Source organism: Osmerus mordax, chromosome 3 (genome assembly GCF_038355195.1).
Source record: "Osmerus mordax isolate fOsmMor3 chromosome 3, fOsmMor3.pri, whole genome shotgun sequence".
Taxonomy (NCBI): domain Eukaryota; kingdom Metazoa; phylum Chordata; class Actinopteri; order Osmeriformes; family Osmeridae; genus Osmerus; species Osmerus mordax.
In genome coordinates, this window is record NC_090052.1 from 5,720,886 (window position 1) to 5,733,138 (window position 12,253).

The 12,253-nt window shown below is 44.0% G+C and overlaps 1 protein-coding gene across 1 annotated transcript; it reads right to left on the minus strand.

Annotated features, from left to right (window-relative positions):
• Positions 1-72: 72 nt before the first annotated feature.
• On the minus strand, positions 73-10,863 carry srrm2 (serine/arginine repetitive matrix 2). The gene is made up of 14 exons (XM_067233166.1): positions 10,661-10,863; positions 9,284-9,538; positions 8,978-9,073; positions 7,187-7,366; positions 5,813-5,890; positions 5,555-5,617; positions 4,809-4,841; positions 4,463-4,573; positions 4,204-4,339; positions 2,106-3,931; positions 1,239-1,877; positions 1,061-1,132; positions 729-836; positions 73-623 (listed from the first exon to the last, which is right to left on the minus strand). The coding sequence occupies exons 2-14, from the start codon at positions 9,529-9,531 to the stop codon at positions 569-571; spliced, it is 3,645 nt and encodes a 1,214-aa protein (XP_067089267.1). The 5' UTR covers positions 9,532-9,538; positions 10,661-10,863; the 3' UTR covers positions 73-568.
• Positions 10,864-12,253: the final 1,390 nt, after the last annotated feature.

Sequence of the window (12,253 nt, forward strand, 5' to 3'; positions counted from 1 at the left end):
TGTAAATCCAACTAAGCACGATCTTTTGAGGTTGATTGTGGTTTGTATTAATAAAATAATTCTCAACATGCCTTACGATACACAGATGATTGTTTTTATTATCATTCATTATTTTCACAAAGAAATATGAAGCCGTTTTTAAACATTACATTGAAACAATACTTTATCCGTGGGCATTTCTACAATTAGAACACTCACGTAACGTGGGGAGAGCGCAGTAAACATTCCTTTCTGATGTTCAATGACTGCGCTGTGTTGAGTTTCAAATAGTCTGCACAACCGTGTCCATCTGCACAAGTGTTGTCAATGCAGCATGAAATAGCATTTTGAGGGTTTCTCCGTAAATTCTTTTGTTAAAAGTTTTTTTTATCTTTAAATTTTGAATATGCTCCTTGTCTATACTTGAGACTACACACAGAAACAAAAGCAGATAATACAGCTCAAGTTTCCTTCACAGATCGATGCAAAGCCTCCCTATAAAATCTATGGAGGTACAATTGACAAGCATAGAAGTATTTGAAGGAGAAACAGATGACTTGGGGGGGGGGGGGGGGGGGGGCGGGACGACTCATTGTCTCCTCCTATTGCAGGTTGTCCGGTTAGGAGATTTCCTGCTGCCAGTCCTAACAGAAAACAACAAAGACAGAACACCGTTATCATCATATTACATTTGCTGCAGTTTGATCCAGCACTGGTGTTGAGGTGTCTTGCGCAACTTGATTTATAACCTGCGAGAGTGTGGTGAATGTGCGGCTTGTCTGTGTCTCGGAGGAGAGTAGCTGAGCGAGCGCGAGTCTCTCAGCGAATCGGCTGGCACCCTCTGAGGCCGAGGCGGGCTGGAAAAGGTGAGGGGTTTGATGACATCACATTGTAAATCAACTTCTTTGAGATAGTGGACATCCCCAGTATATGATGGGTTGTCAATTACAACCTAGGCTATCAACAATAGTATAAGTAGGCTCTAGAAAGGAAAATCTACATTTCTTACACGCAACCAAGGACTATTCACAGTGGGTTTAAAATGTGCCTCTTCAATTCAACAGTTAGACATTACACTTACCTCTTTTTCTTTTGTTCATTCTCACTTTCAGAGGATGAGGAGGAGCTATGGGCAGCAGCTGTCTTTCCACCACTAAAATTGGTGGGGGTGGTCAATACATATGACAGGCATAATTACACGCAACATAATCATTGAGGAAAAGGAAACCAAGTAAGGCATGTTTTCAGAACCACCTTACCATTTGCCCTGCTGAGCCTCGGAGTCTGAGCTGTCTGATGAAGATGAGGAGGAAGAGGAAGATGAGGAGGAGCTGGAACTGCTGCTCATCTTTGCCTTCTTGACGTCTTTTGCCCCCTTCCCATTTACGGCACCTTCTTCCCCAATTGCTTGGTCAGTAGGACGGGCTGGGCTACGTGACAGCAGGGGTGTTTGGTGCCTTTGTTCACCTTTCTGTGTCTCTCTCAACCCTGGTGGGAAGGTAGCCAAGAACCTGGAGCGAGGTGGGTCCGATTGACGCATTTCTCTGGAGAGGGCCTTGCTATCCAAATGGGTAGGAGGGGGCCCAAATTCTTTTGAGGGAAGGGGTGAAGGGGACAATCTTGACTTTTTTCCCCTGTCACCTCTGTCCACTTTCTGGGCTCCGCTGTCCTTCCCTTTAATGCCGGGTGCCTCTCTCCTCCCTCTGACGGGTGAGGGGGACTGGGAAGAGGATGTTCTGGAGGAGGAGGTGGCAGATCGGCGGGGTGGCAGCCCGCCTTTGGGAGGTAGGCGCCCTCTCTGCTCTTGCTCCTTCCTTCGCTCCCTGTTCCTCTCTCTCTCCCCTGACTGGGAGCGGCTGCTTCTCCTACGTCGAGCTGGAGAGGGGGATCGCCGGGACCTGAAAATAAATAAAGGGTGTTAAGTTAATCTAAATCATTTGTCTGACCACCTACATCAGTGCTGGTCTCTAAATGCCTGTTCTACATTTTGCAAAGTGTCCGGTATACAGCAATACCAACTCAATATGATCAGACACCCCCTTGTTGCCACTGACTGGTCATGCCATGAGTTTACGGTCTATCTAGATGCCACTGATCTAAGCCCGTGTTGAAGTTTCTCCTCTTACCTGTACAAGGGGCTTCGTCTCCTAGGGCTCCTTGACCGGCTCCTCCTGGTGGCCCTCTCTCTGGAGCGCTCCCTCCCTCCCCTGTCCCTGGCTCTATCCCGCTCCACTTCCCGACTGCGACTGCGTCGCGGGTGGTTGGGTCCTCGGGGTGGGGAACGTGCAGAGTGCCGTCGGGGGCTCGGGGAGCGAGCTGGGAGGTCTTGGTATTGCCGCGGGGGCGTGCGTCGTGGTGTTGGGGAGCATCGCTGCTGGGCGGGTGCTTTTGGGGACCTCCTCCTCTCCCCCATTTTGTCGCGCGTCAGGGGGCTGCGCCTTTCAGGCCTCCTTACGCTGCTCCTCGCATCTGACCAGTCCCGTTCCGTCCCTCGTTCCCTATCTGCGTCTGCGGGGGAGTACCTGTGGCTGCTTCGCGGAGGCCCTCTCCGAGGAGGGGAGGGGCGAGGGCTGGTGTTCTCCACCTCTGTGGGGCTGTACCGCTCCTGGCCCCTGGCCCGTTCTGTCAGTGTAGAGCGCTCACCAGCAGAGCACTGGGGTGACCTGTAGGCAGCAGGGGCTGGGCTTTCCCTCTTAGAGGTTGTCATCCTGTCTCCTCTTCCTCCTTTACTCTCACGATCTCTCTCTTTACCTGACTGGGCGTGCCTTTGCACGTCACTTTCAGAGGCACTCTCTCTACCCCCATTGGCCAAATACCTGTGGTAGGCAGCACTAATGGCTGGAGGGGAGACTAGAGTAGGGACTTTTTTTGGGTCACTCTTTTCTTTGCTTGTAGGCCCCTTTTTCTTATTGTTCGAGGAAGAGGAGGAAGAAGAAGAAGAGGAGTTGGAGGAGGAAGAGGAAGAGGAGGAACTGTCACTGTCACTGCTGCCCCCATCTTCTTTTACTTTTTTGGACACTTTCTCCTCTCTTTCCCTCCCTCTCTCCATTTCTGCAAGGTCTCGATCTCTTCCCTCCCATCTGTTATCTTCTTCCATTGGTCTTTCATTCCTCCTGCCGTCAGATGCCATTTTCTCCTTCTCAGTTCTCCTCTCCCTATCTTTGTCTCGCTCTGCACGACGGTCTTCATTTGAGCCAACAGGTGGCCGTCTACCTAATCTTCCACCATCTCTCTCTCTGCCTCCATCCCGGTCTCTCTCCCTCTCTCTACGCTCATCCTGTTTCTCCTTATTCAGTTCTCTCTCCTTCTCTTTAGACCTCTCCTCCAGATCCCTTTCCCTCTTTCCTTCACGTTCCCTCTTTTTCTGGCTTCCATTGGAAATGGGGACAGGAGAGGTAGAAGATGTAGAAGAGTCGGGGGATGAGTGTCTATCCCTTCCTCCACTGCTTCTCCCACAAGGGGGAGACACCTTCTCCCTCCTCTTCACTTGTTCTCGCCCTCTTTCTTGGTCACACACATTTCGATCCTTTCCCCTCTCCTTCTCAACACTCCTCCCTCCCTTGGCTGTTGCCCTGTCTAGAGATGGTGAGGAGTCGTCATGTGCAGGAAAGGTTTTTTTTCTGTCTTTCTCCTGTTCAGTTTCTCCACTCCTTGGCCTCCTGGATGACTGCAGCTTTGGTGGCGGAGAAACAGACGAGGAGTTGTGTTTACTTCTTTGTTGTGTTCTCTCCTTCCCCCGTTCTCTTTCTTTATCCGCCTCTCCCCTCTTAGAGCACATGGCTTTCTCTTGCTGTGGTTGTGGAGAGGGGGATGAAGAATCATATCTCTTCTTAAAGGAAGACTTGTCTTTTACCTTCTCCTTTTCTTTTGGTTTGTCCTTTATCCTTTCTCTCTCTTGTTGTCCCTTAGCACCCCGGTGGACATCTGGGGAACCTAGATGTCTGGAAGACCTCTGAAGAACACAGATATGAAAGTGTAAATTCTTTGGGGGTTCTTTAACACTTGCAACACTGTGCCATTTCTTGATGGCACAGAAAGTGTTATTTATAAGGGTGTAACAATATATTGTGATGCAAAATTGTTACAATATGTATATACTCATCAAATCGTGAGCTGAGTATCATCACACCCCCTAGTTATTTAGTGATCAAAATCCACAATCTCAAATGGACTTTGTCCTAGAAGATGACCAGTGAATGACACAGGACGGTTTAAGCATCATACCTCTCTGCCAACCAGTCGAGGTGGACTGTCTTCACGACCCCGTCCCCTCCTGTCAGGAGACCGCCCCTTCCTTCCTTCCTCTGCTCTCCTGACATGCTGGTTCTGCTGCCTTTCTCTCAGCGGTGCAGGGGATTGGCTGTAAAACATATATATACTTAAGTGTGCACACAAGTCCAAACATCTCTAAACTACATGTCTATCATCGGCGCTTCAGAAAAAGTTGTAAGCATTGTAGCTGCACCCATGATTCAATGGTTACCTATGAGCAGAGCTGGAGGCGTCATTCCTCTGTCGTCGGGCCTTGGCTTTTGGACTGTCGTTTTCACTCTGCCCTCGCTTCCGCTTGGACACCGGTTTCTCATTGGAGGAACTGAAAGAGAATTGCATTTGGGAAAATGCTTGTTAGAGCAATAGAAGACAAATTCCTCATTAGTTTATGATTACTAATATAATTACTATTAAATAGCAAAACCTTTAAGCTAAACACAGCAAGACAGACAATTCACTCAAATGCAACACATGCAGACACTGCTGTTTAATAACTAAATCCTTAAACTCCTATGATCCTTGATTTGGCAATGTAAACAAGAGTATATCAGACTCACCTCTCACTTTCATCCTCATCTTCTGACTTGTCTCTGTAAAATTGGTGTAAGTATATTACATTTCCAGTAATAGTAGTTCCTACCAAACTCAGCTAGTTCTTTTCATCAAGCTTGTCACTGTATAAAATAATTATAATCTGAATGCCAATATGGAATCCATTTCTCAAAGCAAAAACCATAGATCTATATAACTAGACCAAAAAAAGGAGATCTTTAAAGATGGCGCCCCCATTCATTTCAGTGAGGCAAGCGAGAGCGAGAAAAGGCCCGCGCCATCTTAACTTCTGGCTCGTCTAGTCTTGCGTAGTAGTGGCTTGCCATGCTCCTAGCTCCGAGGCTCGTGCAAGCTCGCAACCAGCTGTACATGTCATACTTTGCGACGACCAGTCGCAAGTGCGTAAACTAAAGGTATTGCAGTAGGATCAGGAATCTGGCAGTATGGGTAATAGTCTGATCAAGAAGTAGAAATATCATGCGAACTTTACAATAATCAGTGCTATCAGTACTGTACAGTATTCTTTCACTTGGTTTATAGAAATATAGGCCTATTCTAGATGGAACTCACCACATACATACTTTTTGCATCGTGTTTTTAGTATGACTGCCTACGTATTGTGTCGTATTAAATCAACTGTATACCTCAACTTGAATACCTGGCTGTGTCGTTGTTCTGGCTCGGCAAAGCAAGCTATATATGCCTTTGCCTCAAACAGAGGAGCTCAAAACAAAGCTTGGCAAAAACTAACCTTTTCTTTTTCTTCTTTTTCGTTTTCTTCTCCCTTTGAGGAGAGGGAGATATGCTCTCTGAGCTAAAGAAGAAATTATAAAAAGTCAACAACAAAACACTAAAATAAATATACATTATGGTCACTTGATTAAAGAATGGCGAGGTGACCATCGTGGTGAAATCATGGACATCCAATGCAGATGCAAAAAAAATCTTAGATGTCCGCACTAATCAGACCCATTTCCCTTCACTCTTCCATATTTCCCTCTGCTCTCACCTATCTCGGTTCTTCTTTTTCTTCTTCCGGCTCTGTTTTCGGGAGGTGGACTCTGAGTCCTCAGACTCTTCTACCAGCCTTATAAAGGGAAAGAAGAAAGGAGGATCAAACATGATATACAAATTAAAACATGATGTTGCCCACTCAAGCAGGTTTGAGATTCCTCCCCTCATCCACACACCCACCTCCTCCCCTCTCTACATGAATCCACCTGCTCCCATGTACCGGCATTACGTATTCAGAATTCAAATTATGAGTAACTGTATTCCGTTATTTACAATAGTTGGTATTTAGAATACAGTTACATTGTTGAAATCAATGGATTACATGACGATACTTATGTTTCACGAGTTTATTCACTCTAAATAAATTAATGCAACTCCATGCATTTCCCAGAAGCCCCAATATGAAAATGAAAATGAAAAAATGAGCTATTTGCGTGATCAGTCATGAAATATAACGGTGCAGTGCAACCTCTGCTTCCCCCAGCAACCTCCTTTCAGCGTCCAAAGACTCCACCTCCAACCTGAAGAAGCATCTTAAAGTTATTATATATTAAAAAATGTTGCCAGGGGTAGTCATCTAGTTTTACTGGTCACCTTGCTATTTTATAGTTGTAGTTGACGTGCGACTTTACATTCTCCTTTGTGCTGATTTAATTAACCCCAGAGCAGTTGAAAGACTGACTATCCCTGTTTGACATGCTAGCTAACGTTAGCTAAAATGAGCTTGTGGTAGCTTAGACTGTGGTAAGATTTTTGTAGTATGCAGTTTAATGTACAGTTAGTTACATTTAGCCTACTGCCTAATGACTTCAATTAGGGTACTGTCTTATGTTTCCTTACATGCCAAGTCCTCCTGTGTATGAAATATGTAGGCCATGATGTGATAACATGGTATGTTGTCACACACCAGAATAGGCCTGTTTAGTCAGCAGGAATTGATGGCCGCATTCCTACACTTATAAAATGCAATTCAATGTGGAAGTAATACAAGTATTCAGAATACGTTAGAAATTACATTTTTCCATCCACCCACCACATCCATCCACCCACCTCAGTGTTTCCCCTACCATTATATTTGGGGGACGCCTGCTCCCGCAACGGCACCCCCCCCCCCCCCTTGGAAGGTCAAGTTAATTTTGAAAAAAAAAAAAATTATATAGCGCCAGATCACAAAATAAGTCATTTAAGGTTACCTTTCCTATAAAACAGCTATAGCTTGCTCTTTTATTAAACAAACTAAATGGCCTTATGTTATTTATCTTATTTACGGCATGTCATATCTGTCGCTACATGGTCGCCGGCTGGGGGGCTTCCCCCCCAGCCAATCCACCGTCTCCCCACAGCCATCCACCCACATCCCCTTACTCACATGTATTTCTGCTGCTTCTCCCTCTCCATCCTTTCCTGCTCCCTCTTTTCCTTCTCTCGCTCTTTGCGTTCAGGGTGAAAGGACGAACCATCCACATAGTCTGTGGCGATCCCAAAGGCCTCGCGCAGCCGGTCATTCTTCTGCTGGTTGGCTGCAGCCAAGGCGTGAGTCTCTGTCACCCTAAAGTCAGACATTAGCAAATTGTTGAAAATGGTCACACTGTGGGTTTCAAAATATTGCATTTTATTGGGTTCATGAGTATGAGATTTTAAATGTAAGTCACCGGTCACGTTAACCGACAAGGTTACAAATTTAGAATGGACGAGTATCTGTGACCCCATAAAAAAATACCAATACCAATAGAACAAATGTTTTTTCCCCCATTAGGGGTTGATTTCTAAATAGCAAAAACTGAACAAAAACAGATTAATACAACAAAAACACATTGAATCCAAGAGAGCCGGATATACCTACATGATTCTAAAAACAACCCTGAAGTACAATTACAGCAACAACAAAAAAAGGAGATAGCGAAAGTAGCAGAAAGTCAATAGATTTGTCGCTAGTTGCTTGATACGACTGTCACAGGGAAGGTAAAATGTTGCGACAAGATCGCTAAAATAGCAACAACGTGTAACCAATAGCATTAACTGGTAAACATTCGTATTGTCGGTTAACAGTTACACGGTTAATTGCCAAAATGTGTTAGGCTATTTAGGGCTGCAACAACGAATCGATAAAATGTGATTATTAAAAAAGTTGGCAACGAATATCATTATTGATTCGTTGTGTCGTGCGACTATTACGCCACTCAAAAAGTCGCAGATGTTTGAGCATAAATACATTTTAAAATTGAGTTGAGCGCAGAGCAGAGCAAAAAACATACAAAAAAAAGAGCATAGCAGAGCGGAGGTAGAGGAAAGACCATCGGAGAGACCCGTAATGTTGTTTTGAAACACATGGCGTGGGAAGAGAAATCAGTACGACCCAAGTCATCGAAGGTGTGAGGGCATTTCACACTAAACTACAGAGGGTACAATTTCTGTGGAAGTTGTGGGGTGTGCGCCTGTATTTTTGAACGTCCTTAGACTGATTAGCTGCTGTGATTCCCACACAACAGAAGTGTAGTAGTTAGTTCTACAATTTACCGGGGATAGGTCTGAATCTAGGAGCAAAATGGAGCACAGCTGCCAGCTGTAGGTATATGCAGGTAGCAATGCTAGAGCTAATTAAGTATTTAGCTGGTCGGCTCCATGACGCCGAACTTTCCTAAACTTTAAGCTAAGTAGTACTAATGCCGAGGGCTCGCTGATATAGCTGTCTTTCTTACTAGAACGGCGTATCTATGTGTCGTTGCTAACGTGTGCTGACGTTGGGCTAGCACTGAGGTCCCTTCTACCACACAAGGCACTTTTCGCCAAAAAAACTTAATTTAAGCCTAAACCGTGCAACGGAACGTAAATCCCTATACAATCAATGCAATCGGGACCAAGACGAACATTTTGACACCAACGTTGTCTATGTAGCCCAAATATTGAGGGATCCTTAGGGGTGGGAAAATAATAAATATATATGAGACAGAACAATGGTTGTGCTTCCCGAAGGCTTGAGCCCAATTTTTATCCGATTAATTGAAAAAAGAATCGACAGATTAATCGATTATTAAAATAATCGTTGGTTGCAGCCCTAGTGTTATTCAACCCTACATTCAATTGACTATCACCAATTATAACTTCATGAAATGAAAAATGGTTGACCCCCAATGACTCCAAAGCTATGTTTAGTGCTTACGCTGGTCTGTCTGTTGGGGCTGTGGGCGGCTCCTCCTTCTCCTGCAACATCATACGAAAGCTGTTCACCTTCTCCTCAATCTCCTCAGCAGAATACCTGTTGATCAACAACACAGTTAAGTAAACTGATGGATATTAAACATTCTTTCCCGTCATTAGCATAATTTTTCACCTATCCTTTTTCTTTTCCCTTTCAACCAAATATTTGATTCTTTTTGCCACCTTTTCCTTTATAGTCAACACAACTTCCACCTTTCCCTTTACCCTTGCTCCATCAAGACCACCCTTCCCTTCTCCCCTCTCTTACCCTTGCTCCTCCATCATGTCCTGCAGTTCTGCACATTTGACCTCCAACTGCCTCTTTCTTTGGTGCTCCAGGATGTCGGCATTGGGCTGCCGGTTCAGCTGGCTCTCCAGACGCTCTCTGTCCTTTTCATCCCTTTCACCTCCACGCTCATCCCGTTGGCGCTTGGCACGTACACTCGACAAGTTGCGCTGCACATAGCCATTGGTTCCGCTGCCTCGTGGTGTGGTGAGGCCAATGCCGTTGTACATTGCTTCTCTGTGTCGAAAGAAGGCAGGGTGGGAGTTAAGTAGTCATAGAAACCTGGTAGTTCCAAGAAGTTGATTTGCATGAGCCATTGTGAAGTACCATACTATGTCTAGCCATGACCATGGCTCTGGAAATATTCAAACAAAACGATCAATTGTATACATGCATTCATATTGAAACGATTGTTTGAAGGGAGTCTGGTTTCCAATATAGATATTCTAACTAAAACAGTAATGTAAAAATATATAGCTTCACGTATTTTCTAGTTCTTTCGTTCTATGGGTAGCAATCATCTTTGAAATAAATAGATTGCATTCATTATATTAATTTAATAATTATAACAATGTATTAATTATATTATTAAACGCACTAGCTATGAGGCCTCAATGTTACGCATCTCTGAAGGCGCGATCTTTGGTCATTTCAACTATGCTGGCTGCACTGACTCACGCTGGTCTAGTCTGAATAGGTTAACAACCATTTAGCTAGTGTTATTTAGCTACCTAGCCAACACACCAAGCTATTGTCTGCATATAAAGTGGTAGCGACAACTAGCAAACAAATATTAAGTTCATACATAATAGTTCGCTAGTAGTTAGCCAACTTATTCTATTGCATGTAATTGCAAGCTTGACGCACCAGGGTCCACCAGCTAAATCAGTGGCTTAACAACTCGTACTTACCAAAGCTAGTTTGGTGCTGGCTATGTACACACCGCAGCTCGATTTATAAATTAATGATAATCGATGCGACGTGTAGCTTAGCTAGCTGACTAGTTTGGTAGCTATCTATCCAGCAACCACTATTAGCTAGCTTATGTAGCATCTCCAGGTAGCTACACAGTAGTAGACAACTAGCTAGTCTACAGTAGGCCCAAACTGCCCAACATGGATAGTCAAGCTGGTTCGCGGCCTTGCTTTGCGAAACGAACTGTCACTAAACAGAGCGGCTATAGCTAATATAATAAGGAATGGGAAAAAAACAAACATTTTAGACAGTTTAACTGGACTTGCTAGCTATCTGACCAACTTTCCGTAAAATAAACGTTTAGCTACCATTGCATTGGTGGCAATACTGTACCAGGTAACTAGCTTTAACACTGGGTTAGCTAGCTACGTAGGAAAAACGTACCTTTGACCGTTTTCCCTGTTAACAAAGACAATTAAGAAGAATACAGAAGCAATGTAATTAAAAGAAAACTCAACAGAACAATGATTAATAGCTACAGTTCTCTTGCGCTTGAACGCTTTTGAATTGTCAAACAAAAGCGCACTGCGTGTTAAAAATGAGCAACTACAGAAAAATCGCCAGGTTGTGGCTTTTCTCTCTTTTTTGTTAATGAGAGATTGTAACCAACGTTAAGAGGTGCTTCACCGCCACCTACTGTTAAGGAGTGTGAGGGCGTCGGCCTACACTATCTAAAACCCCCAAAACATGGAACCCCGAACCCACATAATAGGATGATCCCCTATATCAGGGGTGGCCAACCAGTCAGACTAAGAGCCTTTTTTTTTACCGTGTTACTGCAAAGAGCCACATCATACACACGGGCACACCTGAACATCGCCCCATCCCTTCCTCACTCTCTCTCTCACACACACACACACACACACACACGCACACGCACACACTTACACGCACACAGACAGACAGACACAGACTTCTGCTCAGACAGATTTACTGTAGGCTACATGTCACACACCAACATGATAATGACAGAAATGGACTCCTACCGTACTAAGACCACAGGCCAGGCCAGTCATGTTCCAAGCCAGTTGATACAAGCGTTACGGTCTGTGAGTGCTTTGTACATTTTTGGAACAACTGTATCTGCTTTTCTGCCTGACTTTTCAAAGTGATTACCTTGTGCTTGCGAAATTCAGTCCCTCTAATTCCTGGTCGATGTTACATGGAGTGAGCTGAAGTGGCGCTGAAGATTTGAAGCCTTGAAATGCGCTAATGACGCCTGGCATAAGGCAGAAGGGTTACGTTCAACAACAACAAAAATTATATAATAATATAACTTTATTTATATAGCACATTTCATACAAGAATTGCAGCTCAATGTGCTTTACATAAAATCAATAAAAACAATAATACAATTGTAATAAAGTAATAAAAATAAATAAAAAATAAGAATACAAATTTAAATCAACAAAACACATAAGCCGCAGTCTTCGCTGTATCTCGAACCCGTCTTAGATGCCTTTGCAGTTTCCAAAATGTATAACAACCCAGACTAGCCGCAATAATAAAACGCAATAATAAAACTAATAAAAATAGTAAAACCCTTCTGAGATCAAATTTGTTAAATGCTTTGGTAAAAAAAAAAGAAGCTTTTAAGCTGTCTTTTGAAAATGTCTAGCGTGTTTGCTTCCCTAATATTTAAGGGTCAATTGTTCCAGAGTTTTGGGTCGTAATTGACAAAGGCCGCATCACCAATCTTCTTATGACTGCTTCTGGTGACCTCATAAGCCTGCATTTGATGATCGCAGTGTTCTAGCTGGTGTATAAGAGAGTAAACAATGTAGCTAGGTCCTTGTCCGTTTAGAGCTGTATGTGAGGAAAGGGACCTTAAAGTCAATTCTGAAGGTAACAGGGAGCCAGTGTAAAGTAGCTAGGACCGGACTAATGTGTTCTCTCCTTTTAGTTTTGGTTAATAATCTAGCTGCAGAATTTTGAATAAGCTGTAGTCTTTCAGTGGCTTTCTTGGGAAGACCAGCG